A 24,122-nucleotide genomic window follows, 5' to 3' on the forward strand; every position below is an offset into this window, starting at 1 on the left:
AGAACACCTCCCCAAAGAAATCAGTATTTAAATAGTGCTGGTTGGAATTCTGATCTGTTGCCTTGGTTTCTCCATCGTAGAATGGAGCTGGAGAAAGTCCCTCCCGCCCAGGATGGTTGGGCAATGGTAGTACTGATGCCAGTACCAGGAGACATTTACTAACCCCGACGCGCTGGCTGGTCAGTACTAGTCGCAGCCGCAGCCTGCCCAAGTGTCAATAAGTACATGTGCTGGCATTTTCGAGTGGTCAGGTCCCCGGCTTAGCAGGAGCTCAGATGCCCAGTGGATGGGACTGTGGACGTGCGCAGACCTCCCACTTAGGGGGGCTGAGGTGCAGGACCAGGTCTCTCAGCAGGCGTCTTGGTGGGCCTCGATGGCTTCAAGAGAAGCTACTCCAGGGAATCCTTAAGGACAGAGTTTGGGTTTCCCAGATCCAGACCCTGAGACAGAGATTTGAGATGAGCCATTTATTTAGGAGTTGAGCCAGGAAGCTCCAGGGGAGGAGAGGGGAAGTGGGGCGGCTAGGGAAGGCATCCAGGAGAGGATGTGGCATTAAAGTGGTGCGATTGAGGACCCAGGGCTCAGTCCCACTAGGGAACAGTGACGACAGCAGGAGTTTCCCTCGAGGGTGAGGAGCCGGGGTACCCATCCCCCAATTCCCAACTCTCCTCGGTTGGGGACTGTGCAGGGGCAGAAGCCCCTTCGTCCCTCTCGTTGATGGGTTGGGCCCACCCCGTGGCCAGAGCTCGGCCTGAGGTACCCTCAGTCCACAGCCTGTGGTGTGAGGAGGTAGATGCCCGGGGTAAATGCATGGGCACCACAGGCGGCTGCTGCAGTGACCCTCCCACCCTCTCCCAGGTGAAGCTGGCCTCCTGGTCCAAGGAAAAGCCTGGAAACTGGTACAGCACATTCCGCCGAGGAAAGAAGGTGAGTCACTCCAGGCCACGGTGGGGTGGCAAGATGCAGCCTGATGGGAACCAGCCTAGGGAGGTGTGGAAGGGGCTCTGAGGGGCAAGGTGTACAGGACAGACTCTCTTCTGTCTCCGTGGTGACTGCAGGTTGGAGTGGGGGCAGCACGGGTGTGTGACCAGCAGTTCATCCCTGGGCAGAGCCTTGGCGCCAGGACAGGGGAGTGGTGCATAGTGCAAAGCAGACACTGAGCAGGGCCTGAGGGCCTCCTGGTAGAGGTCACAGCTCATCTGAAGCCTGACATGAGCTGGGTGAGCAAGTTAGGGAGGACAAGGACAAATGTTCTGGGCAGAGGGGCCAGGATATGCAGAGGCTCAGAGTCAAGAGGGGTCTGGGGAATTTCCAGAGGAAGCCACTTGCCCTGCTCTAGAGACTGGGAGAATTATGAAGCGGCAGGCGAGGGCTAGACCAAGGCACCTGCGGGCAGAGGGGAGCCAGGGAATGTGTTTGAGTGAGGAAGGGGACCCCGATTCAATATCTGTCAGAAAAATGCCTCTGGGGGGCTGGGGTTGTGGCTCAGTGGCAGAGCACTTGCCTAGCACGCATGAGGCACTGGGTTCGATCCTCAGCACCACATACAAATGAATAAATAAAGATCTACAACGAAAAAAATATTTAAAAAAAAAAAAAAAAGAAAAATGCCTCTGGGGTGCATGAGGTGCGGACTGGAGGCCAGGAGTCCCCGAAAGAGACTGGTGTGTTGGTTCAGGAGAGAGAGGAGGGTGTCTGCACTGGAGTTGGAGCCACAGGGGTGCAGAGAGGACGTGACTTGGAAGGGTATCTAGAGTTCCAGTCTATAGGACCTGGTGACTGATGAGATGCAGGGAAGGAGGAGATGGGATGATGCTCAGGTTCCTGACCTGGGGGACTCTTGTTTGATGAGACTCTTCTCTGAGATGAAGAGTCAGTTTGAGGGAGGGGTGGGGCATTGGGTTCAGTTTGGAAGCTGTTCACATAGTGAATATGCATGTACTGAGCACTGGGAACAGAAGCAAACCAAACACGGTTCCCGACTTCACGAGGCTGATATTCTCTGAGAAAATAAACAAAGCTATGGTAATGACATGAGCGCAAACCTTGGTTTGGGTTCCCAAAATGCAGACCCTAAGACAAGAGTACAATTGCCAGTCGTCTGTCTGGGAGGTGATTCCAGAAATCATCAGGATGCAGGGATGAGAAAGAAGCCAAAAAGATGTGTCCCTACCCCAGCTATTGCAAGCTAGCTATCTTTTAATAATAATCTTACTGAAGCCAATATACCAAAAATTGTTGTCTCGACATAAAGAATTAAGATATTTTGCATTTTTAAAACTAGTTCTTTAAAATCAGGTGCAAATTTCACACTTACAACATCACGGTTTGGAGGCTAAATTTTATTGGGAATGCTTGAATATATTTAGATTTCAACATTGAAAACAGTTGAAAAACAGATTTGCATACTCAGTTTTTTCTAAACATAAGCTTTTTGGTAATTGGATTATGACTCAGTTATTAGTTATGAATTTAAAAAAGAAAAAAAATCAAAGTAAAAAAATTCCTTCCTTGTGTGGTATTGGTTATACTTCAAATACTCAATAGCCCTACAGCCATTGGACATATGGCTGCCATATTGATTAGAGCAGATACAGAATGTGGGGAGCTATTGGCTGTGTGAATCAGGAGCTCACAAGAGCCATGGTCTAGATAGAATTTCTGAGTTCTGCCTAGCTTCGAGCATGTTACAAGCCTAGATTTGGTGGAACAAGTGGCCAAGATTTGGGAGTCCGATGAGCCAGGCCTGGTGATCTGCTAGATGAAGAGGGGGCTTGGGATTCGACTTTGGATCTGAGGCCGGGGGTTGCGGCTGCCCTAGAGGTGGGGATGTGGGGAGATGTCGGTGGGCAGAGATTCTGGAAGGTGGGTTCTTCTGAGAACCTGGCTATCGGAACCCCTGGCTCCCTGCCTTGCCCCACCTCAGTTCTCCTACGTGGACGCCGATGGGTCCCCGGTGAACGTGGTGCAGTTGACCTTCCTGAAGTTGCTGAGCGCCGTGGCCCGCCAGAGCTTCACCTACTCCTGCCAGAACTCCGTGGCCTGGCTGGATGAAGCTGCGGGGGACCACGGCCGCTCCCTGCGCTTCCTCGGCACAAATGGGGAAGAGCTGTCCTTCAACCAGACGACAGCGGCCAGCATCAGAGTTCCCCACGACGGCTGCCGGGTAAGGGGCTGGAGCAGGGGTGCCCGCAGCGCATCGGGAGGAGAGGCTGCTGCTCCCTCCTCCTTGCTCACCACCGGCTCTGTCTTCTCTCGTCAGCTCCGGAAGGGACAGGCGAAGACCCTCCTGGAGCTTAGCTCTTCCCGAGCCGGCTTTCTGCCCCTGTGGGACGTGTCCGCCCTTGACTTTGGCCAGACGAACCAGAAGTTTGGGTTTGAACTGGGGCCTGTCTGCTTCAGCAGCTGAGAGTCTAGTGGGTGGGAAGGACAGCGAGGGAGCCCTGGACGGGGCCCACTTGGTGCTGAGGCTTTGAAGCCACCGTATTTATCATCTCTTGGGACTCTGAGCCAGGAGGTGTGACTCCGCTGGTCAAGGTCAAACAATACTCCTCCCTTTTGGGGGTTGAGGGATGGACTCCTTGGCCCAAGGGCTCAGGCGTTCCCCCCTTCCGGGTGGCGCAGGTGCATTCTGGCCCTTCCTCTCCTCCATCTCACTCACCCCTCAACTCCTACCCATGAACCCCCTGTGCAGTGAGCTTCTAACTCCGAGTCACATGCCCCCCTCTGCCCGCCCCCGCCCCTCAGTCAGTGCCCCCAACACTCCTTGGTGCTCCCCTGCCCCATAGTTAAGCACTGGATGTCTCCTGATCCCATCTGGGACCTCTTCCCTCATTCTCATTCCCACGTGGGTTCACGGTGAAGGGACTGAAGTCAGACTACAGAGGGAAGTTGGACTTCCCTGGACAGAGCTGTGTATTCCTTGCTGCCTCAGCCCAGCCCCCACCTCCCATTCCCCCAAGCTTACCTCGCCGTGCCAGGTGGTTTGTGGATCAAGATGGTGGGGACGAATCAGGATCCTAATGGTGCTGCCCTATTTATACCCAGGTGTGTATTAAAAGGGAAAAGCCCCTCTGTTGTATATTTAATCTGCTTCCTCTTCAGGAAGGCTGGGAAATGATGAGAGAGATTCCCGCACAACCCCACTCTTCCCCATCCCAGGCCCCTAGGGCAAAATTGGCATCTCAAGTCTGAGAATAAACCACGGAACTGTGTCCCGTCTCTGTCTTTCATCCGGCCTCGGCCGCCTCTCTCTTAGGGTTCAGCTCTTGTCTCACTGGAAGGACCTGCCCCCACCTGTCTCAATTAGGGGTACCCCTTTGGGGGGGTTAATTATAATGGCACTCGTTGGAAGTCATGGGCGTGTTTACTAGCCCAGAATCCTGGAAGAAAAGTTGAAGATACCCAACTTCCCATGTTGGCTTTGATCAGTGCTGGAATCTCTGGCTGCCCTGAGCCGGGGAATGGAGAGATGATAAGGAGACATGGTCATATGTTGAGGTGAAATCAGTAGAGGCCAAAGATCTGAGTGGCAAGTCAGCGGGTGGGTTATGGGCTGGGGAGACAGGTAGGAGCTGTGGCTTGAAGTCACTGGGGTGTAGGGACTGGGGATGGGGAAGTTAAACTAAAAACAAGATGAGAGCCACGGCAATGATGTACGCCTGTAATCTCAGCAGCTCGGGAGGCCGAGGCAGGAGGATCGCAAGTTCAGAGCTAGCCTCAGCAACAGCGAGTCACTAAGCAACTCAGTGAGACCCTGTCTCTAAAAAAAAATAGGGCTGGGGATGTAGCTCAGTGGTTGAGTGCCCCTGAGTTCAATCCCCAGCACCTAAAAATAAATAAATAAAGGAAAATTTAAAGAACTAAAAAATGAGATGAGAATCAGGAATTGGCTGTTGGGTTGAATTAAGGTGGATTTCAGAAGTGGGGTGAACCGAGCAAGTGGCTTGGCAGTTTGGGGAGTTGATCACGGGATCAGTTGAAATGAGGTTAGATTCAAGGTGACTTGAATCAAGGGTAAGATGTTGGGCTGAACTTACCACCATCCTCCTGCCTCAGTCCCCCAGTATCTGGCCTTATAGCACTGGCTTTGGCTAAGTATTTTTAAACAGGTTTATTGAGATAGAATTCACATACCATATGATTCACCCATTGAAACTGGGGAATTAAGTGGTTTTCATCTGTTCAAACTGGTATAAGCTTCACCACAATCAATTTTAGAATATTTTTATCATACCCCAAAGAAATGCCATATCTATGAGCAATCACTCCTCATTTCTTCCCAGCCTCCCAGCCCTAGACAACCACTAATCAATTTTCTGTCTCTGTAGATTTGCCTCTTCTGGACATTTCATATAAATAGAGTTTGACAATAAGGGCCCTTGTGTCCGGCTTCTTTTACTTAGCAGTAGTTTTTAGGCTTGTTTAGTAGCGTTTCTTAGCGTACCGTTCAGTGCTTCATTCCTTTTTGGGGGGGAGGGTACTGGGATTGAACTCAGGGACACTCGACCACTAAGCCACATCCCCAGCCCTATTTTGTATTTTACTTAGAGACAGGGTCTCACTGAGCTGCTTAGTACCTTGCCGTTGGTGAGGCTGGCTTTGAGCTCCCGATCCTCCTGCCTCAGCCTCCCAAGCCACTGGGGCTTCATTCCTTTTTTTTTTTTTTTCTTTTTTTAATATTTATTTTTTTTTTTAGTTTTCGGTGGACCCAACATCTTTATTTTTATGTGGTGCCGAGGATAGAACCCAGTGCCCTGTGCATGCCATGTGAGCGTGCTACCGCTTGAGCCACATTCCCAGCCCCAGGGTTCATTCCTTTTATTGTTGAACAAGTCTATTCTATGGACACACCATTCATCGGGTGATGGTGGTGGGCGTTAGACATTGTGGGGTTGAGTCTAGTTAGGGGTGCTGGAGGATGGTGTGAGCTGGGTCTGGTAGGACTGGGTGGGCCGAGGTTGCAGGCAGGGGTAACTTTCCCCCACCCAAAAAACCCAGGCCTTGCCCACCCTACTCTTCCTGCTCTTGAACCCTCTACGGCCACCTGACTTGTCTTAGGTTTCCTCATTATTCAATGTTGCTCAGTGTCCTGATTCTAGAAAATCTGTAGCTGTCTGGTGGTTGAGGATGAGTTCATTTATCCGCTGACTTCTCCCTTATGCAGTTCTCTGGGGTATTTACTCCACACCAGGTACTGTTTCTAGATGCCAGAGACAGAAGATATATGTGGCGTCTGCCTTCGGGATTTTACTCCCAAGGGAAACAGATAATGCCCAAATAAATAGCTGGAGACTGCAATTTCAGCTGGTAGTAACTGTTGTGAAAGAAAATTTAAACAAATGATCTGATAGAGAATGATGGGGTTGGGACGTTTGGGATAGAGAGGCGAGGGTAGACTTCACAGAGACCGGAAGTGTGCCAGGAGTCGTGAGGACACCTCCACAGTGAAGGACCCCGACACCCCCAAATACCAAGGAAAGCCTGGGAGGGGCTGGCATTTGTCTTGGCCACTTCTTCTGATTTATTGCTTCTACTGATTTCTTTACTCTGTGTTCTCTTCAGCAACCCAAATATAGACTTGGGTCTGTTTTCCTTTTAATTCCTCCCTTGAACATCCTTATCTCAAAAATGCCTGGGGAGGGACCAGGGCTGCAGCTCAGTAGGACTTGTCTCGAATGTGCAAGGGCCTGGGTTTGATCCCAGTGCTGCAAAAATAAAGTAAAATTGGTGGCAACACCAGCGCTATGTGGGGCTTTTCTCTTCCTGAGCACATCCTGGGAAATAGATTTTCCTGCTTCCCTTGAAGTTAGGTTGGGACCAGTGATAGGGTCTTAGCCAATGGGATGCTATAAAGTCTCCTGTGTGATCCTCTGGCTTCTTTTTCCCTTTAAGGTAACCTTGGCAGTCATAGGTGTACAATGGGAGCGTCATCTAATCAGTCACTCAGGCTACAGGGTTGGCTCCTGGAGTCCCTTCCTCCAAGTACAGTCCAGGGATCTAAGTCCCTCATACAAAATGGGATGGTATTTGCATATAACCTCTGCACACTTCCCTGTATACTCCCAGCCTTTCCTTAGGGGAATTTTTGTGGTCATTTAAACAAAATAAAACCCCTGGTCTCAGCACTTGACATCTTGTTCTGGGCCAGGGTAAAGCACTAGAGTTCTGTTCAAGCACGGGCAAGGTCCTGGGTTCAATCCCCAGCGCTGCCAATTTATTTTGAAAATCCCATCTAGATTCCTTATAATACTTGATACTATGTAAATCATTGTTATACTCTATTGTTTGGAAAATAATGACAAGAAGAAATTCTGTACCTGTTTAGAGCAGTCCCATTTTTTTTCCTCTCAAATATTTCAACCTGTAGTTGATTGAATCCTGACAATACAGAAGGCCAACTGCATCAGGGACTTGAAAGGGGCCTGATTCTCTGAGTCACTGCTTGGAGGAGATCTCCATCAGATGGTGATATGAACACACAGCTTGATTGTTTTAAGCCACTGAGATATTTTTAGGGTTGCTTGTTATAGCAACTATCATTAATTATCCTGACTAACACGGTAAGTGAATCCAATTTTCACTGAAGGTTGGCATGGGAGCATGTGTGACAACCAGGAGGTCTCATTTCAGGAAAAGGAACAAATTAAAATTTAATATTGAATATCCTTGTCCTCAAAAGCCCTACCACTGTGAATTTGTCACTGGAGATGTGCTAACACTATCAATACCAATCGTAATGGCCATTTATTGTCTACCTACCAGATATTGCTCATCCAATGTTTACTCGGTTTAATTTATTTATCACATATTTGTTTATTTTTATGTGGTGCTGAAGATCAAAGCCAGTGCCTCACACATGCTAGGAAAACACTCTGCCACTGAGCTACAGACCCTCTTATGGTTATTTAAACAAAACAACACCCCTGGGCTCAGCACTTGGATTTGTCTCTCAGTGTCTCTCCTTTCCACTTCACAGATGAGGCAGGAAGGACCTGAGTATGAGGGATAGTGGCTGACCTGCATATAGAGCTCAGGGTTTGCCTGCAGTTGGTTTATCTCTGCCTTCCAACTCTAACCATCCTGATGCAGGCTTTATGGAGGGAAGCGACAATTAATGCATAGTTTAATAAGGTGCTTTAATTAGCCCAAAGCTCGTTAGTGAATGAGAAACCCGGCCCTGTAAATTAAAGGTTAATTGACAAAGGTGTGAGAAGGGAATTCTGGCCTCGCTCGGCTCCCTGGATTGACTCAGCGTGGTTGGCAGCACCCAGGCGGCTGCTGGGAAAACCCCCAGCTGATTTGCATATTCAGCAGCCTTAATTAATCGCTGTGCTTGTGCTTCCTGAGCAATTACTGAAACCCACTGTTCCGAGCTGGGGGTGGGGCGGGTGGCCAGTGTGTTTGTGGAGCAGGGGCCTTGGGGCTTTGTACAGAGATGGTTGTGGGCCCAGCAGGGGATGTCACACACACATCATGCCATAGCAGGCACAGGCACAGCTACTCGCAGGGACCAAAGGCCCACGGACTCTGGTCCTTGACATCCCCACCACAGCTGCAGGTCACATCCCAGACCCACATTGTACAACCTGCCTCCTCAGCCGTGTTCAGACACCCTGGTGTGAAGAGCAGGGCACACACACAGTGGCGCACATCCGGCTGTGCCTCCCTCCCTCCCTCATGATGGTGTTCACAGACCCCCCCCTCAGAGATCCAGCCACATCTGGAGCTAGAGAGGCCTCCATTGTCACCCTCGAACTACTGCACCCCGAGGCTTGGCACGTGACAGGAGCGTGGGCACAGAGGGGGACACAGCCCCACACAGAGAGACATGCCATCACCATATCCAGCTACTACACAGACTCAGTTCAACTTGATCCTGAACATATCAGAGGTCCCACCCCTCCCTACCACTCATCATTCAACAAACATTTATGGAGCCCTTACTACGTGCCAGGCACTGTTTTGGGCTCTGGGGATGCAGTAGTGAACAGGCAATGACCTGTGTTGTGGTGGGGTTAGTATTTTAGTGAGGCAAACGGTAAGTAAATCCAGTATCTGAGGGGTTCTTTGTGTGGCCGGGTGTGAATCTGTACGCATTGTCAGCACCTCTGGGAACAGCGGGGTCAGGCATTCACATGACCCCCTCCCTCTCTGTTGCTTCATGTCCAGAGTACCCAGATATCAGGGACTTCCCTTGGAGAGGGTAGGCCTCGGCCCCAAGGATGACAGGAGCGGAATCAGGCAGTACCTGTCCTTTAGGAACAGGTTGATGTTGAGCATAAGTCCTCGAGGTTCGCCCGCGTGTGCTGGGCCAGAGTCTCCTTCCTCCCTATAGCTGAACCATGCTCACTGCGTGATGGGCCCCTGCCGCTCATCATTCATCCACGAGGACATTTTGGTGGCCTCCACCTCATAGCTCCTGTGAATCAGGCTGCTGTGCATGGGTGGTACAAATGTCTCCTCCTGGCTCAGGAATCTCAAAAAAAAATTTTTTGGAGGTACATATTATATACAATGAAATTCACCAAGCCTCAGCGTTCTGTTTGATGGTTTTTCACAACGGTCTACACCCACAAATCTACCACCCAAACAAGTTGGAGGTGTTTTCTAGAAAGTTTCTCATGCCCACCCCCCTCCAGTCTCTTTGGGGACCCCCCCTTTCTTCCTTCCTTTTTCTGTGGTGCAGAGATGGAACCCAGGGCCTCACACCTGCTGGGCAGCCATCCTACCACTGAGCTCCCCCACCAACACACACACACACCAAGTGTGGAAGGGGGGTGGGGAGAGGGTGTGTAACGGTTAGAGCCAAAACACCTGGGCTCCCAGGAGGGCTTGACCCCCACCCCCGCCCAGAGCCTGGGTCTCTGCGGTTGAGAACAGTACGGGGTATCCCGGCGTGTGAGGACTGAACTAGTTAAAATAGGCCAAACATTTAGAATAATGACTGCTATGTGGCCACAGCCATAAAGGTGTCGCCATCATTAAAAATGATGATATACAGAGAACTTTGTAAGGAATGTCCACCACCCTGCCTTAGAAGTCCAGCCCTGCACACACAAGTGCTGTGTCTCCCTGCCTCTCACCCCCTCATTTTCCACATCAAAGGCAGATGAGTGGGGGATTTATTAAAACAAAACAAAACAAAACTCTTTTAAGAAAAAAATGGGCAGGGGCTATAGCTCCGCTGGTAGAGTGCCTGCCTCGCTTGCACCAGGCCCTGGGTTTGGGTTCCATCCCCAGCACCAAAAAAAAAAAAAAAAAAATCACTTTGCTGGGGATGGAACCCAGGGCCTGGCACATGTGCTGTAACCCTGAGCTACATTCCAGCCCCCCCAAAACACTTAAAATTGTGGTGAGCTGGGTGCGATTGCGTGACCTGTCACTGCAGCTACTAAACAGGCTGAGGCAATCGCTTTAAGCCCAGGGGTTCAGAGCCAGCCTGGGCGACACAGCAAGATCCTGTCCCAATGAATGAAGCACACAGTTGGTGGCAAGAACAGGCTTTCACGTGGCTGTGTGGCTGTTCCCACATCCATCTCCAAAACTTCCCCATCTGTCCCAGAGGAAATTCTGTCCCCAGCAAACACTGGCTGCCCTGGTCCCCCCCCCCCCCGCCCCGAGTGTGGAAACCCTGGTCCTCCCAGTGTTTCTCCGTGTTGACGGAGCCTGTGGGCTGTATCCATGGGCGACGTGCATGGCCAGGCAGGGTTGGAGCCAGGGCTCACAGCACAGAACACAGCACGTTCTTTTGCAGCTTGCTTTGTAGCTTAACTGGGGGCCTCGCCTCTTCTCCCAGGAGCTCTGAGGCTGTCCTTGTGCTGTACTGGATTGAGTGTCACACTAGGGACAGGACCTGGGGTGCTCTGCCACTGAACTGCACCCCAGCCCGTTTCATTTGTTATTCTGGGACAGAGTCTCCCTAAATCGCCTGGTATGGCCTGGAGTTTGTGCCCCTTCTGCTCCAGGCTCCCGAGTCGCTGGGTGACGGGCGTGGCCGCAGCACCCAACTCGGCCCTGTCTTCTGGCTGCAGCGTGTGACTTTCTCTTCATCTTGTTCTCGCATGAACTTGTAGGTATTTCTCATTTTGTCAAGTTTTCAACATTTAGGGATTGAACTCACGGGCCCTTGACCACTGAGCCCCATCCTCAGCCCTATTTTGTATTTTACTTATTTATTTATTTTTTTATGAGAGAGAGAGAGAGAGAGAGAGAGAGAGAATTTTTGATATTTATTTTTTCAGTTTTCGGCGGACACAACATCTTTGTTTGTATGTGGTGCTGAGGATCGAACCCGGGCAGCATGCATGCCAGGCGAGCGCGTTACTGCTTGAGCCACATCCCCAGCCCCTTGTATTTTATTTAGAGATGGGGTTTCACTGAGTTGCTTAGCGCCTCACTTTTTCTGAGGCTGTTTTGAGCTTGCGATCCTCCTGCCTCAGCCTCCTGAGCCTCTGGGATGACAGGCGTGTGCCACGGAGCCCGGCTAACATCCTCTATCTTTTGGGCACACACTTAAGTGCCTGGGTGGAGATTCTGAGAAGGGAAGTGTGGGATGCTGTAAGAAGCACGCACATCTTCAGCTGTCACTTCAGGTGTGCACTTCATGCTGGTCACTAGACCCCACTGTCTCTTTCTTCTCACCACTTCAAAGGCTCCCTGGTGGCCCCAAAGTACAGTCCAACTCTTTCTAACTGGCAGCTGTGGTGTGGCCTGTCACCATCCCTCACCAGATGACCAGTCCCACCTGCTCCACGAACCTTGCTAGCTCCTCCTCATCCTTTGGGTTTCGGTAAGAGTGTCACTCCTGACACCAACCACCCCAGGGTAGATCAGAGCCCTCCAAAGAGCCAGAGACCCCGGCATCCCATAATCTGAGGGTGGGGACTGCCTTGTTCATAAGCAGCACTCAGTCTCTACTTGTGGATCAAACGGAGGAGTCCTTGCATCTACCTCGGGGCAGGGGCCAGGGCTACACAGAGTCCTTGATCAGAATCCCAACTCCACTTCCTGGGTGACTTTAGGCAAGTAGCATAACCTCTCTGATCCTCACTCTCCTGTCCTGTGAAACCCTTCCCAGGGCTACTGTAGGGGCTGAAATGAGCACCAGGCTGGCCGGGCCCAGGGCAGACGGCAGCTGTGGGAGCTGCTGTGGTTCCCAGCCAAGTTCCAGCCCTGTAACCTCAGTCAGGGCCTCCCTTCTTCCTGCCTTGGCAGAGCTGGGAAGTGATGCTGGGTCTCCTTGTCCCGCCAGCTCATGCCTCAATTCCCAGGCCCGTAATGGGAACCACATGCGCTGGACGCTCCCGGCCCACCCCTCCCCCAGGAGGCCTCCTGAGTCATCTGGGCCTCCTCGCCCCCACTCACGGCCTCATTCCCACGCTGCCCGGCCCGGAGCTTGCGTGTCACAGGAAGTCAGCGTGGCGAGTCCCTGTGGGTCTCTGTGTGTGTGTGAACTCTCTGCCTGGCTGCTTGTGAGTGCGACTGTGTGTGCGCTGTGCGTGTGCAGGTGTGTTTTATACCCTGTGCGCCCCCATGGTGGGCGTGCAAGAGCCGGTTTGTGTGTGAACCATCTGCCCTTCTCGTGGGTCAGTGGGGTGTGGGGCCTGACCACGTGTCCTGTTTATGAATTTGTGTGCGTGTGTGCGTGTGTGTGTGTGTGTGTGTGTGTGAGCTTGTGCTGGCACTGCGTGTTTTGTGTGCTCGTGTTGTAGACGTATTGCATGTGGATGTGTGTATGACACATCTACGCCGGGATCTGAGTGTGCTGTGTCTGTACTGTGGGTTTGGGGGTCCATTGGGGGCGCCCTGTGCGGTGGGGCTGTGCGTGCTGGACTCTGCGAGGTCCTGTTCTTGGGTAGCCGTGGCTGATTTGCCTCTGGCTGGTCTTCCACCCCTGACGGTCGGCTGTGTCTCCGTGGGGTGCTGTGCCCGGGGCCACGTGCCCAGCCATGCTGCCTTGGCTCACCGTGTGCCCAAGTCCTGCATGTGTGCATTTGTTTGCTGGAGGCACCGTCTGTGTAACTGGAGGACCAAGTTCCCATCCCACAACTGGGTCATTCGGCAGGTGCGCATGTGTGTGATGCCCGAGGGGCAAGGAGTCCCAGCAGTGGCAGCAGTTGGACAGTGACAAATGTCCAAGAGGAGAAAAGGCTGAGCAGTGGATCAGACAGGACAGCTGGAGAAGCCCTGCAGGTCCAGGCTGAACCCAGGCCTCCCTCCACCGCTCTTCTGGGACTGGGAAGGGGACTGAGGTCCTGTCTGTGGGAACATCTGGAGGGGCGGGATCGGGAGGCCTGGAGCCGGAGGGCACCTGCTCCCATCCCTGTGGAGGTGCAGGGTGGGGAGGGGCGGCAGAACACTCAGCCCACCGGGCACAGCCAGGCCGTGGGAGGCCCAGGTGTCCCTCTACACCCTCAGCGCAGAGAGCTCCGCGTCTGGGTTGGACGACACCGAGTCAGCATCTCGCCGTGATGGTCTCTCCCTCGCTGAGCCTGCTGAGCCCATGGTCCAGGAAAGCTGCTCTCCCTGATGGGTGGGACCCGGAGATTAAACCCCTGCACCCTCACGCTCAGGTGAGCTCTGAGTCTGGACTCTCCGCATTTCCCGGGGTCCCCAGCAGGATCGAGTCTCAGTTGCCTATGTGGGTTGGATGAAGACGGACAGAAGTGAGGCAAATGGCCTCGCTGTCATGCCGCAGAGGTCTAGAGCTGGGCTTTGAGTTGGATGGAGCGGGGTGGGAATCCCACGTCTGCTCCTGAGATAGTTACTTAACCTCTGAGCCTCAACCTTCTCACTGGGGATAAGCACCTCTACCTCCCAGGGTTGCGAGAGTGCAAGGAAGTAGCCGGGAAGGTCTAGCCCAGTGCTCTGGGCTTCGTTGGAGCTCAAGGAGTGGGGACTGGTGTTCCAAGGGAGGTGTCCAGCGTGGCCTGGGGCACCAGGCCCTATGAATGCTGAAGTCTTCCCTGGCAGATAAAGGGAATGGACGTTCCAAGCACATGTCAATCAGGGCTTAGTTTGGAAGAGAAGAACCGATACCGGGTGCTGTGATTTCAGTGTGTCCCTAAAGGTTCGTAGATCGGAAGCTGGGTCCTCAGTGTGGTGAGTGGTGCTCAGTGGAAGGTGATTAGGTCTTTGGGGTGCTGCCTTTAGAAGGGATCAGTGGAGTCCTCCCAGGACACTGGCTGGTTCCTAGGAGAGTATGTTGTTATAAAAACAGCAAGTATGACTCTGAACCCACCTGGCTTCCAAACATACTCTCACCATTGCGATGCCCTCTGCCTCAGGTCCCCACCAGTTAAGCAGATGCAGACATCTTGCTCTTGAACCTCCAGAACTGTGATCCTAACAAACTATTTTCTTTATAAAGTTTCCAGCCTCAAGTAGTTTGCTTTGGCAACAGAGAATGGATTAAGATAGCAGGAATCTTGGTACTTACGAAGTGGTGGAAGGTGCCAGGTCTGGTGGTGCACACCTGTAATCCCAGTGACCTGGGAGGCTGAGGCAGGAGGATTGCAAGTTTGAGTGCAGCCTTGGCAACTTAGTAAGACCCCCACCTCAAAATAAAAAATAAAAAGGGCTGTGGATATAATCCAGTGGTTGATTGCTCGCTTAACAGAATGTTCTCAGATCCTCGGTTCAGTCTCTAGTACTGCTGAGGGATGGGGGGAAGAAGAAAGAAAAGGAGGAGGAAGAAGAGGAGGAGGAGAAGGAAGAGGAGGAGGAAGAGATAGATGGAGGAGGAAAGGGAAGGAAGGAAGAAAGAAAGAGCCATGAAAATATAAAGCTCATAGCTAGAGGTAGAGCTTTTGCCTCTCATGTGTGAGGCCCTGGATTTAATATCCAGCACTACAAAAAAAAAAAAAAAAAAAAAAAGAAAGAAAGAGAAGAACATGGGTGAAGGGGCTCTAGGGTGAGCCCATAGTTTGAGTCAGCATAGGAAATCTCCTGTCCATGTCCCACCCACAAGCCTTGGTGATCAGCAGGAAGGTGGGGAATCACCCCGTGGTAACTGTTGGCTTCAAGAATACATCACCAGGGGACTGGGGCTGTAGCTCAGTGGCAGAGCGCTTGCCTAGCATGTGTGAAGCACTGGGTTCGATCCTCAGCACCACATAAATAAATAAATATTGTGTTTATCTGCAACTAAAAAATTAAAAAAAAATAAATAAGTACATCACTAGGGGTTGGGGGTGCAACTCAGAGCTAGAGCACTTGCCTAGCAAATGCAAGGCTTGGGTTCAATCCCAAGAACTGCAAAAAAATAAAATAAAAAAGAGTACATCACTGTGACAGACAAAGTGTGGTATATCCATACAACAGAATGCTATTCAGCCGTAAGAAAAAAGAAAGTTCTGGTGCACACTACAACGCAGGTAGACCTTTAAAGTGCTGCTCTAAGTGGAAGGAGCCAGGCACGACAGGACAAATACCATGTGATTCACTTACATGGAACATGTGGACTAAGCAAAGACAGAGAGAAGATGAGAGATTGCCAGAGGCTGGGATGGGGAGAAGAGGGAGGCATTGCATAATGGTTGCAGAATTTCTGTTTGGTGTGATGAAAAATTTTGAAACACGTAGTGGCGCTGATTTGAACACTGTGGTAGAATTAATGAATGCAGCGAACTGCACATCTAAAATGGTTAAAGTGGCAAATTTTATGTTATATATATTTTATTAGCACTTAAAGCTAATGATGGAATACACCAAAAGCCATTGATTGGCTTGTACACATCAAGGCGTGAATTGTATGTTATGTGAATTATATCTCAATAAAGCTGTTAATAAAGAGAATACTATAGTGCTATAGTGGCAATGTAGCGGTTTGGGGGCCACCCTCATTTTTACTGCAACTGTTTCTCAATAAAAGCTGGTGATAAAGTTCGTGGCAGGAAATGGGAACATACCTGCAGGAAAACCCAAAGTCTCCACAACTGCGGTGGCAGCTGCCTCTACCAAGACAGCAGGAAGACGACTTTCCCACCTCCACCTCCGACTTCTCAGGCTTTGGATTGGCAGAAACTAACTGGCACGGAGCAGCACGGAGCGTAGCTGCAAGGGAGTCAGGAAATGCAGTGTTAGCCTGCCGGACTGCGATACAGGAAGCACACTAGTAGGCTGCATGCGGGGGAATCAACCCCCTATCCTTAGTTTCACCTCCACAGCATCTTCTCCCTTTTAAAGTTCTGCATCCCCCACTTCCCATCTCCCACCCAGTGCAGTTGAGGGAGACCGACTGTACTCTCTGGTTCCAGGGAGATGATCTGTGAGCTGGTCTGGCTGAGCCACATCCCTCAGATTGGTTCAGGATGGGCACATGACTGGCGATGGACCACAGTCACTATTTTGCAAGCTCTCTTTTTGCTGATGTTGCTGATCTTGGAAGATAGAAGCCTCTGGGAACTGATGTTGTCACCTCTTGTCTAAAACAGAATTCCTCACAGAGACAAGAAATGGAGACAGAATCCTGAAGATGTAACAGAACCCCATGAATACAGCCATGCCTAAATTCTGTTACCCCTGGATTATTGTTTTCAGCATAATGCTAGGGGTTGAACCCAGGGCCTCATGCATGCTACGATACCCAGCCTTGCCACCCCCCCCCCCCGTTTTTTTGTTTTTTTGCTAAGTTCAATTCAAGCTGGGTTTCTGCAATTACTACCAAAGGACCTGGAATCATAAAGACAGGGATTAGCAAAAACAAAGGCGTAAGTAGACATGTAATAGATTCATTCATTCATGAACTTCTTGATCATTTTCCCTACGACAGGCCCCGGGTAGGGTGGGGAGAATACAAAGACCTGGGCTGTGTCCTTCAGTTGGACACATGAAGGGTCCCAGGGCAGCAGAGCCAATGGCTTCCTAAGCACCAATTAGGGACACTCAAGTGAAAAGATGACAAAATCCAATGCCCTTTCTGCTTCCCACACATGTCACAGTGTCCTCTGCCTGATGCCAGACACTGACCCACCCAGTTCATCAGTTCTGCCACATGAGATCCTTGGGAATCTGACCCTGATGTGTCTTCAGGGATGGGTCACTGTCCTGACCACTGCACTGTAGATACCACGCTCATCATGACACCAGCCCCAGTGCTGACTCTGAAGCTGTCACAGTACCACCAGGAAACTGAGTAGGACTCTGACCACAGAATGACCTGATCATAATTTTGACCACAGCACGGCCAGGCCTCTGTCGAAAGCAAGTTCAGGACAATGACACAGCACCAGGACAGTGATGGGGATGCTGAGCCCATGGCAGCCAGGACACTGACAATACTGATCACCACACTGACCATAGCATGACCAGGAATGATCATCAATGACCACAAAACTGACCACATTGCTGACCCCAGCAGAACCAGGATGCTGATGACAGCATAGATCACCATTCAGTAGGACACTGACCACAGCATGATGAGGACACTGAGATTGCCACTGACCATAGCAGTGGTTACGAAAACAACATTTAATGTATTGGCTCCAGTCCAGTCTGAAAACACCAGAGCCCAAGCCAGTTAATTCAATAGAGGGGATTTCACAGGGGGAATGAGTCACAGAGGTGCTGGGTAGGTTTGAAGAGCATGGGGGAGAAAGTGACTCAGCCCCAGAGAAGCAAATTACCATCTTTCCAAGAGGATGAAACAACAGAGAAGTTAGTTAGTTGCTGGAGACCCAGAGTCACAGCCACCTGGACAGAGTTGAACCATGATGGGGGACACCTGATGGGGCTGAGACAACCAGGAATACCCAACAGCCACTCCTAGAGACACCCAAAGTGGAGAGAGGGGGAGAAATATTCTGGTTTAGACTTTCTTTTCACCCTCCAATCTCTTCCTAGACCTCCCATTTGGCTGAGCCTAACCAGAAGCAAGGGAGCCTGGGAAATGTAGTTTGTAAGAGGCAAGGGAGCCTGGGAAATGTAGTTTACAAATGCTATCTCCCCTACTACAAAAGAGAGCAGAGAACAGATGAGAGATGGACCTGAAGTCATACTGGCCAAAGCTCAGCATTATAACACAGGTCATACCCTGGCTAGAACAGTGACCGTCTCCCTGATCAGAACCCAAGGAGGACACTGTTCATGGTCCTGAAACAAAGCCCTGTACAAGGGCGCCCACTCTTGGTCAAGAGTTTTCAGAATGTACCAAACTACATGCTCTTTCTTCAGGTTTGGCTTGAGGATCCAGCAAAGGACAGTCTCCCGTTTCAAAAAAGGAGGTGGAGGAATAGCTGAGATGTTTTCTCAGGCTCAGATTCTGACTTGTGACCCAATCCTACGGCCAGTGTCCTCAACTGCTCTGTGGCAATGTGCTCTGGGGACTGAGTGTGCTATTTGCTCCCAGGTCACAGATGTCTCCCAACAGTGGGAGATGCTGGGAGGAAACAGGTCTTTCTTTTTTTTAATGAAATTTATTTATTTATTCTAATTAGGTATATATGACATCAGAATGCATTTTGATTCATTGTACACCAAATAACATTTCTTTCTTTCTTTTTTCTTTTTTGGAACCAGGGAATGAATTCAAGGACCCTTAACCTTTGAGCCACATTCTCTGCCCTCAGGTCTTTTAAAAAGAGGGAAAACTCCTTGCCTGGGGTTACATGGCAAAATAGTGACAGAGCCAGGGCTGTTAGACACCAAGCTCTTCCTCTTTGTCTCAACAAAACCATCAATAATGTGCTATCTTCCTGGCACATAGTAGGGTCAGAAAAATGCTATTTTTTCTCACCCCTCCCCTGTATTTTACAGCAGATTCCTTCATAATTTCATTTACTTGCCTTCCAGCAAAGAGCCATTGAAGGGCTGCGGGGAGACCAGGTGAGGGCTGCAGAGCCTCCCCAGAGAAGGCAGACCGGACAAGGACGCCCTTCATATGCAAATGCCTCGTGTGGAGGCGGCCTTCACATTTTGGTTCTCTTGGGAATCCGGTCTGTCATTTTGGGCCATTGAAACAGGAACCAGGAGAGGCTGTCCAGGTGTGGCTAGGGGTTGGGGAGAGGATAAGTTCTCCATCAGGAGAGCCCTAGGGAAAGGGCGCCCAGGAAGAGTGGAAATGAGATGCCCCCGCAGGAGTTCAGGTCCGCCCACCTGGTCATGCCCCTGGCCTCCTCTCAATGTCACGCTCCTGCTCCCCGCTTTTGCCTCTCACTCCCAGTGTCCATCTCTGCTCTACCTGCCCCTGTCCTGGCATTGGCCCCTTCTCCAACTTCCAATTTCACAGGCCCTGTGCCTCAGTTTCTCTGCAGATTGTTGGGTTCTTGGATGATTCTCCTCTAGCTCCAGGCCTTCCTCCTAACTCCCTCTCCCCCCACCTCTCTCCCACCTCCTTCCTCAACGTGGGAAACCTCCAGGGAGGGTGAAACTGACATGCACGTGACGGACGCCCTCACCCCATCTCCGTGACCCACTCCCTGGATGCCCTGGGGTGGGGCGCTGGCTCCTGTCCGCGGCTCCCCCAGCCAGTGCCAGCTCCCGCCCCTCGGGTCCCCCGACCCGGCTCGCTCGGCGCCCGAAGACGAGCTGGGGGCGGGGCGGGGGGCGGAGCCCGCAACAAAGACTCGAGCGAGCTGGGGGGCGGGGGTGGGGCGGAATCCCGGCCGCCGGCGAGGCGGGGGAGGTGGCGTGGAGGGTCGCCCCTGCCGCGCGGGCGGGGTCGCGCCTGGTGGCGGTCCCCGCGCCGAGGCGCCGCTAGGGCTGGCGGGGGGACGGAACGCCGGGCTGGGGGCGCGTCATGTGGCCGCTCACGGTCCCGCCGCTGCCGCTGCTCCTGCTGCCGCTGCTGTGCTCAGGCCTCGCCGGACAGGTAGGGGCCCGGCGGGCAGGTGTGGGCGCGGGGGAGTCCCGGAGGGCAGGGGCGCGCGGAGGGTCCTCGGAGAAACGAGGTCGGGGTCTCCATGAGCCAACCCCCAGAGCCGCAGGGTGGCGAGGGACGAGGGGCGGGGGTCGCAGCGGGGGAGGGGCTGGGACATCCACCCTGGCATGGGGGGAGTAGCAGGGGGACTTCAAATGCAGCCCCAAACCGGGATGGTTTGGGAGACAGCATGATCCTTGCTTTGGGGCTCTTAACCCCTCAGTGACCGGTGACCTGGAGCCCACACCCCGCCGTCTCTCTGGAGCTGAGTGAGGTGGAGGGGGAAACTTCGGGGGGCTTTAGGATGTCGCTTACCCTTCACTTCTCTATCATGGCCCAGGTGTTAGCTGAAGCCCCCCACTTCCCATCTGCACCCCCAGAGTGGGGAAGGGGGCGGGACTCACGTGTGAGTGACTGATGGGGACGTGTTTGAGGTGCTGGGGGGGGGGGGCAGGATAAACGTGTCTTTGTGTCGCTCTGGGTGTGACCGAGGGGAGTTTGTGTGTGTGGCCCTGCAGGTGTTTGTCCAACTGTAAGTGAGTTGGGGTGTGACTAGGAGAGGGTGTTTGTACGTGAGGGAGAGTCTGTGTGTGACAGTGGGTGGCTGTGACCGGAGGGTTGGTGTGATGATGAGGCTTGTAAGCTTCCCATGGAGTTGTGAGTGTGTATGTGACTGGCAGTGTGACATCAATTCAAGTGAGGACCGTGTTAATCCTGGGGGTATTTGTGCAGCTATAGCTGTGTCAAGGACTGTGTGTGACAGTTTTTGCATGACCCTTTCCAAATGCATGGGTATTGTACAAAACGCATGTGACCAGGTGTGTGACTGGGTGAGAGCTGAGATGACCATGTGCCATTCTATGCCTTTGAATAAATTACTCTAAAAGAGGGAGTGGGGGGGATTGTGTGTGCAAAAGAGAGCATCCACATACCCGTGTGTGCGTGCGTGTAGATTTCTTGTAAACCCCATACATGTTCTCACAGATGCAGGTCTGTCTCCTTGTGGTACCCCATCGCTTGGGCAGGTTTGGGGAACCTTGCAAAATGTGAGGGTCCAAGCTTTCTTCAGCTATTGAGAAACCTCTTTTCCTCCATCTTGGGGTTGGGAATACCCCCTATGGAGGGGCTTAGAAGGAAGCTGGAATCAAAAATAATGAAATAATAATTATAACTGCAAGCATTCCTAAGTGCTCATTATGTGAAGGGCACTGTTTCAAGCACATAGCCCCAAGGAAGGCATTTACTCTCCTCAGTGCCCTACTGGTGGATGCTATTGTTACCCTTAGAGATGGGGAAACTAAGGCAGAGAAAAGGACAGTCACTTGCTCAAGCCCAGACAGCTCAGGAGTCGCAGAGACAGGACTGAACCGAGGCAATCAGGTTCTTGAGCCACATGCTTACGAGCTTGTTGAAGAATTCACTTCAAGGGTATGGACAGTGTCTGTGTAGATGTCACTAGGTGGGGTTTTCAGGTAGAAACTCAGAAGAAAAACAGTCTAGCACCTTCCTTAATCTGACCAGCAGAAGAAAGGAATCAGCTGTGCCCACCCCCAGTGGGGGCTTGGGAGGATGGAGGATACATTCTAGACAAGAGGATTTTCAATTCCATGCGGAGAGGTTGTGGGATCCCCTCCTCTCGTTTCCCCATCTCAGCACCTACACACTGGTTGGGAAAAGGAGTGCGGTCCAGCACCTGGCATCCGGTCCAGCACCTGGCATCCGGCTGCACACAGTAGGTACTCAATTGATATGTAAGCTGGAGAAAAGCAAAGAGGAACACATGAAAAGACGGACAGTCAGAGACCAAAAGGCACACACTTGAACTGCTGGAAAAAAATGAACCAGGGACGAAGCTGAATTTGGTTTCTATGAAGGGTTCTTGGAATCACCACCTGGGGACTGTCCCTCACCCCTGCCAGTCCCTAGAGAACGCTAGATTGCCTATTCCAAGTGGTGCCAGAGAGTTCGCTGAGAGCGGTGCAGTTAGGGGTGAGTCCCACGTACCTCATGGCTGGGAAGGAGTTGCTTGGGGGCGGGGCTAATTGTGTAATCATGGAGGCGGGCCTCAAGGGCAGGCTGCTGGGGGCGGGACTAATCAGACAGCCGTGAAGGCGGGGCTAAAGAGCACATGGGGCGGGGCCAAGATGGAGTAATGAGTTGGGGCTGGACTGATGGAGTCCTGCCATGGACTGCAGTGCCCCGGGTGGCCTCGAGGGGCACTGCATGGTGGGAAAACAGTTTCAGCCCCTGCTAACCCCTAAGAGAGGGCGCTCTGCCCCCTCTTCCCTCCCTCCATCGCTTCCTAGAACCCCCCCCCATCCCTAATGGGTTTCTCCATGTATCATTCTTAGAAATCATTTATTCATCCTTTCAATCAACAGATATGATTAAACAATGGGGATACAGCCGAGACAAGTCATCCAATCCCTGCCCTCCTGGAGCTGACCTTCTGGCAGAGGAGACAAGAACGACCTAAATACATAATACCATGTAAATGACATGAAGACTAATAAATAGGATGAAGGAGATTAAAGAGTGCTGGCGGAGCCAGGCACAGTGGGGCACACCTGTAATCCTAGCTACTCGGAGGCTGAGGCAGGAGGATCCCGTTGAGGCCAGCCTGGGCAACTTGGCCAGACCCTATCATTAATAGTGATAATAATAATAATAATAATAATAACAACAACAACAAACAACAACAAAACAACAACAACAACAACTAGACTAGTATAAATCAATATCAAAATAAATAAAAAGTTCCATGGTGTAGCTCTCCATGGTAGAGGGCCCCTGGGTTGAATCCTCATTACCAAAAAAAAAAAAAAAAAAATGGTAGGGAGGTCCTATTTGAGCAGGTGTGGTTATGGAGGTTTATGGGGGTGGATTTGAGGCCACACCTGAAAGAAATGAAAGAGGGTGCCTTGTGTACCTGGGATAAGAGCATTCAAGGCAGGAGGATAGCAAGTGCAGAGGCCCTGAGGTGGGAACAGTTGTGGGCGAGTGCCATTTGGCCAGAGAAGTCCAGAATGGCAAGACCACACAGGAACTTGTGGTTGTGGGCAGGAGTTTAGATTTAACTGGAAAGCAAAAAAAGTTGCCATGTCAGAGGTCTTGTTCATCCATCCAGGGTTTCTCCAGTTGTTCTGGGTTCTGGCCAGCGAGTGGCTCTGTGCATGATCTGAAGCATCCAGAGGACCTGATAACTCTAAGCTCATCATCTTTCCTAAAGGAAAAATTCCCTCTTCCTGACCCCTGGGAAGTCCTTCCTACAATCTAACTGTATCATTGACACTATCTGGGTTCAGGGTCAACTCTCTCAAGGGATCTCCAGAGCATGGTGGGGAGAGATAGTCCAATTTGGACCAGATACCCCAGGACCTTTACATTTTCCATTCCCTCTGCCTGGGACACTGTACCCCTAGGAGCAGTTACTTGTCTTCCTCCCTCTCTTCTTTATGCTTAAATGTCATCTCCTCCAAGAAGACTGCCCTGGCAACCATCTAAAATAGCCTCCCCACTTCCACCCTTGGAGCTCTTACTGTTATTTTTCTTTATCGCCCTTGTCACTTCTTTTCCATGTTTTATGTGTTCATTTATTATCTGTCTCCCCACTAGAACAGGAGCTCATCAGGCAAAGTTTGTTACCACTCCACTGCCTGGAATAGAGCCTGGCACACAGTAGGTGCTCAGCAAATATCTGTTGAATGAATGAGTGGGTGGACCCCCTACATACACACAGGGTCTCTTTCTTTCTCAAGTCATAAGATTCTTGTACACTAGTTCCCCCTCTAAACTAATGAGGAGTACATTCCAAAACCCCCGTAGATGCCTGAGACTTGGTATAGTACCAAACTCTGTATCTACTATTTGACCCAATATCCCCTGCCCGTTCTTACACACCACCCATAATACCTGAGTTATTCTGCACTTGCATATTTCATTTATTTATAATCATTTATTTATATCATTATACTTAAGCTTTGGGACAATTATTGGGTAAAATAAGATACCTGAACACAGCACTGAAATACCAAGATGGCCAATCTGATAACTAGCAAGTGGGGTGCATGCACAGAGGGGTGATCCACGTCCCAGGGAGGATAGTGCAGAGGTGTTCCAGGGTTTGTCCCTCCCAGTTGTTCTGGGTTCTGGTCACACTATTAAGAATAGTGCATAATTGGGCTGGGGATGTGGCTCAGTGGTAAAGTGTTTGCCTGGCATACATGCAGCCCTGGGTTCAATCCCCCAGCATAATAATTAAAAA

At 51.3% G+C, this 24,122-nt stretch overlaps 2 protein-coding genes across 2 annotated transcripts in view; both read left to right on the top strand.

Moving 5' to 3' along the window:
- Window positions 1–5,375, top strand: part of Col5a3 (collagen type V alpha 3 chain) — a 38,323-nt gene extending 32,948 nt beyond the window's left edge. The window contains exons 66-68 of the mRNA XM_027955268.2: window positions 859–927; window positions 2,927–3,166; window positions 3,263–5,375. Coding sequence (XP_027811069.2) covers window positions 859–927; window positions 2,927–3,166; window positions 3,263–3,409 — 456 coding nt within the window. The 3' untranslated portion in view covers window positions 3,410–5,375. The remainder of the gene's footprint in view (window positions 1–858; window positions 928–2,926; window positions 3,167–3,262) is intronic.
- Window positions 5,376–19,620: 14,245 nt separating this feature from the next.
- The window catches only part of Olfm2 (olfactomedin 2), a 60,964-nt gene continuing 56,462 nt past the window's right edge, over window positions 19,621–24,122 (top strand). The window contains exon 1 of the mRNA XM_027955309.3: window positions 19,621–19,810. Coding sequence (XP_027811110.1) covers window positions 19,739–19,810 — 72 coding nt within the window. The 5' untranslated portion in view covers window positions 19,621–19,738. The remainder of the gene's footprint in view (window positions 19,811–24,122) is intronic.

Source organism: Marmota flaviventris, chromosome 1, assembly GCF_047511675.1.
Source record: "Marmota flaviventris isolate mMarFla1 chromosome 1, mMarFla1.hap1, whole genome shotgun sequence".
Lineage (NCBI taxonomy): Eukaryota > Metazoa > Chordata > Mammalia > Rodentia > Sciuridae > Marmota > Marmota flaviventris.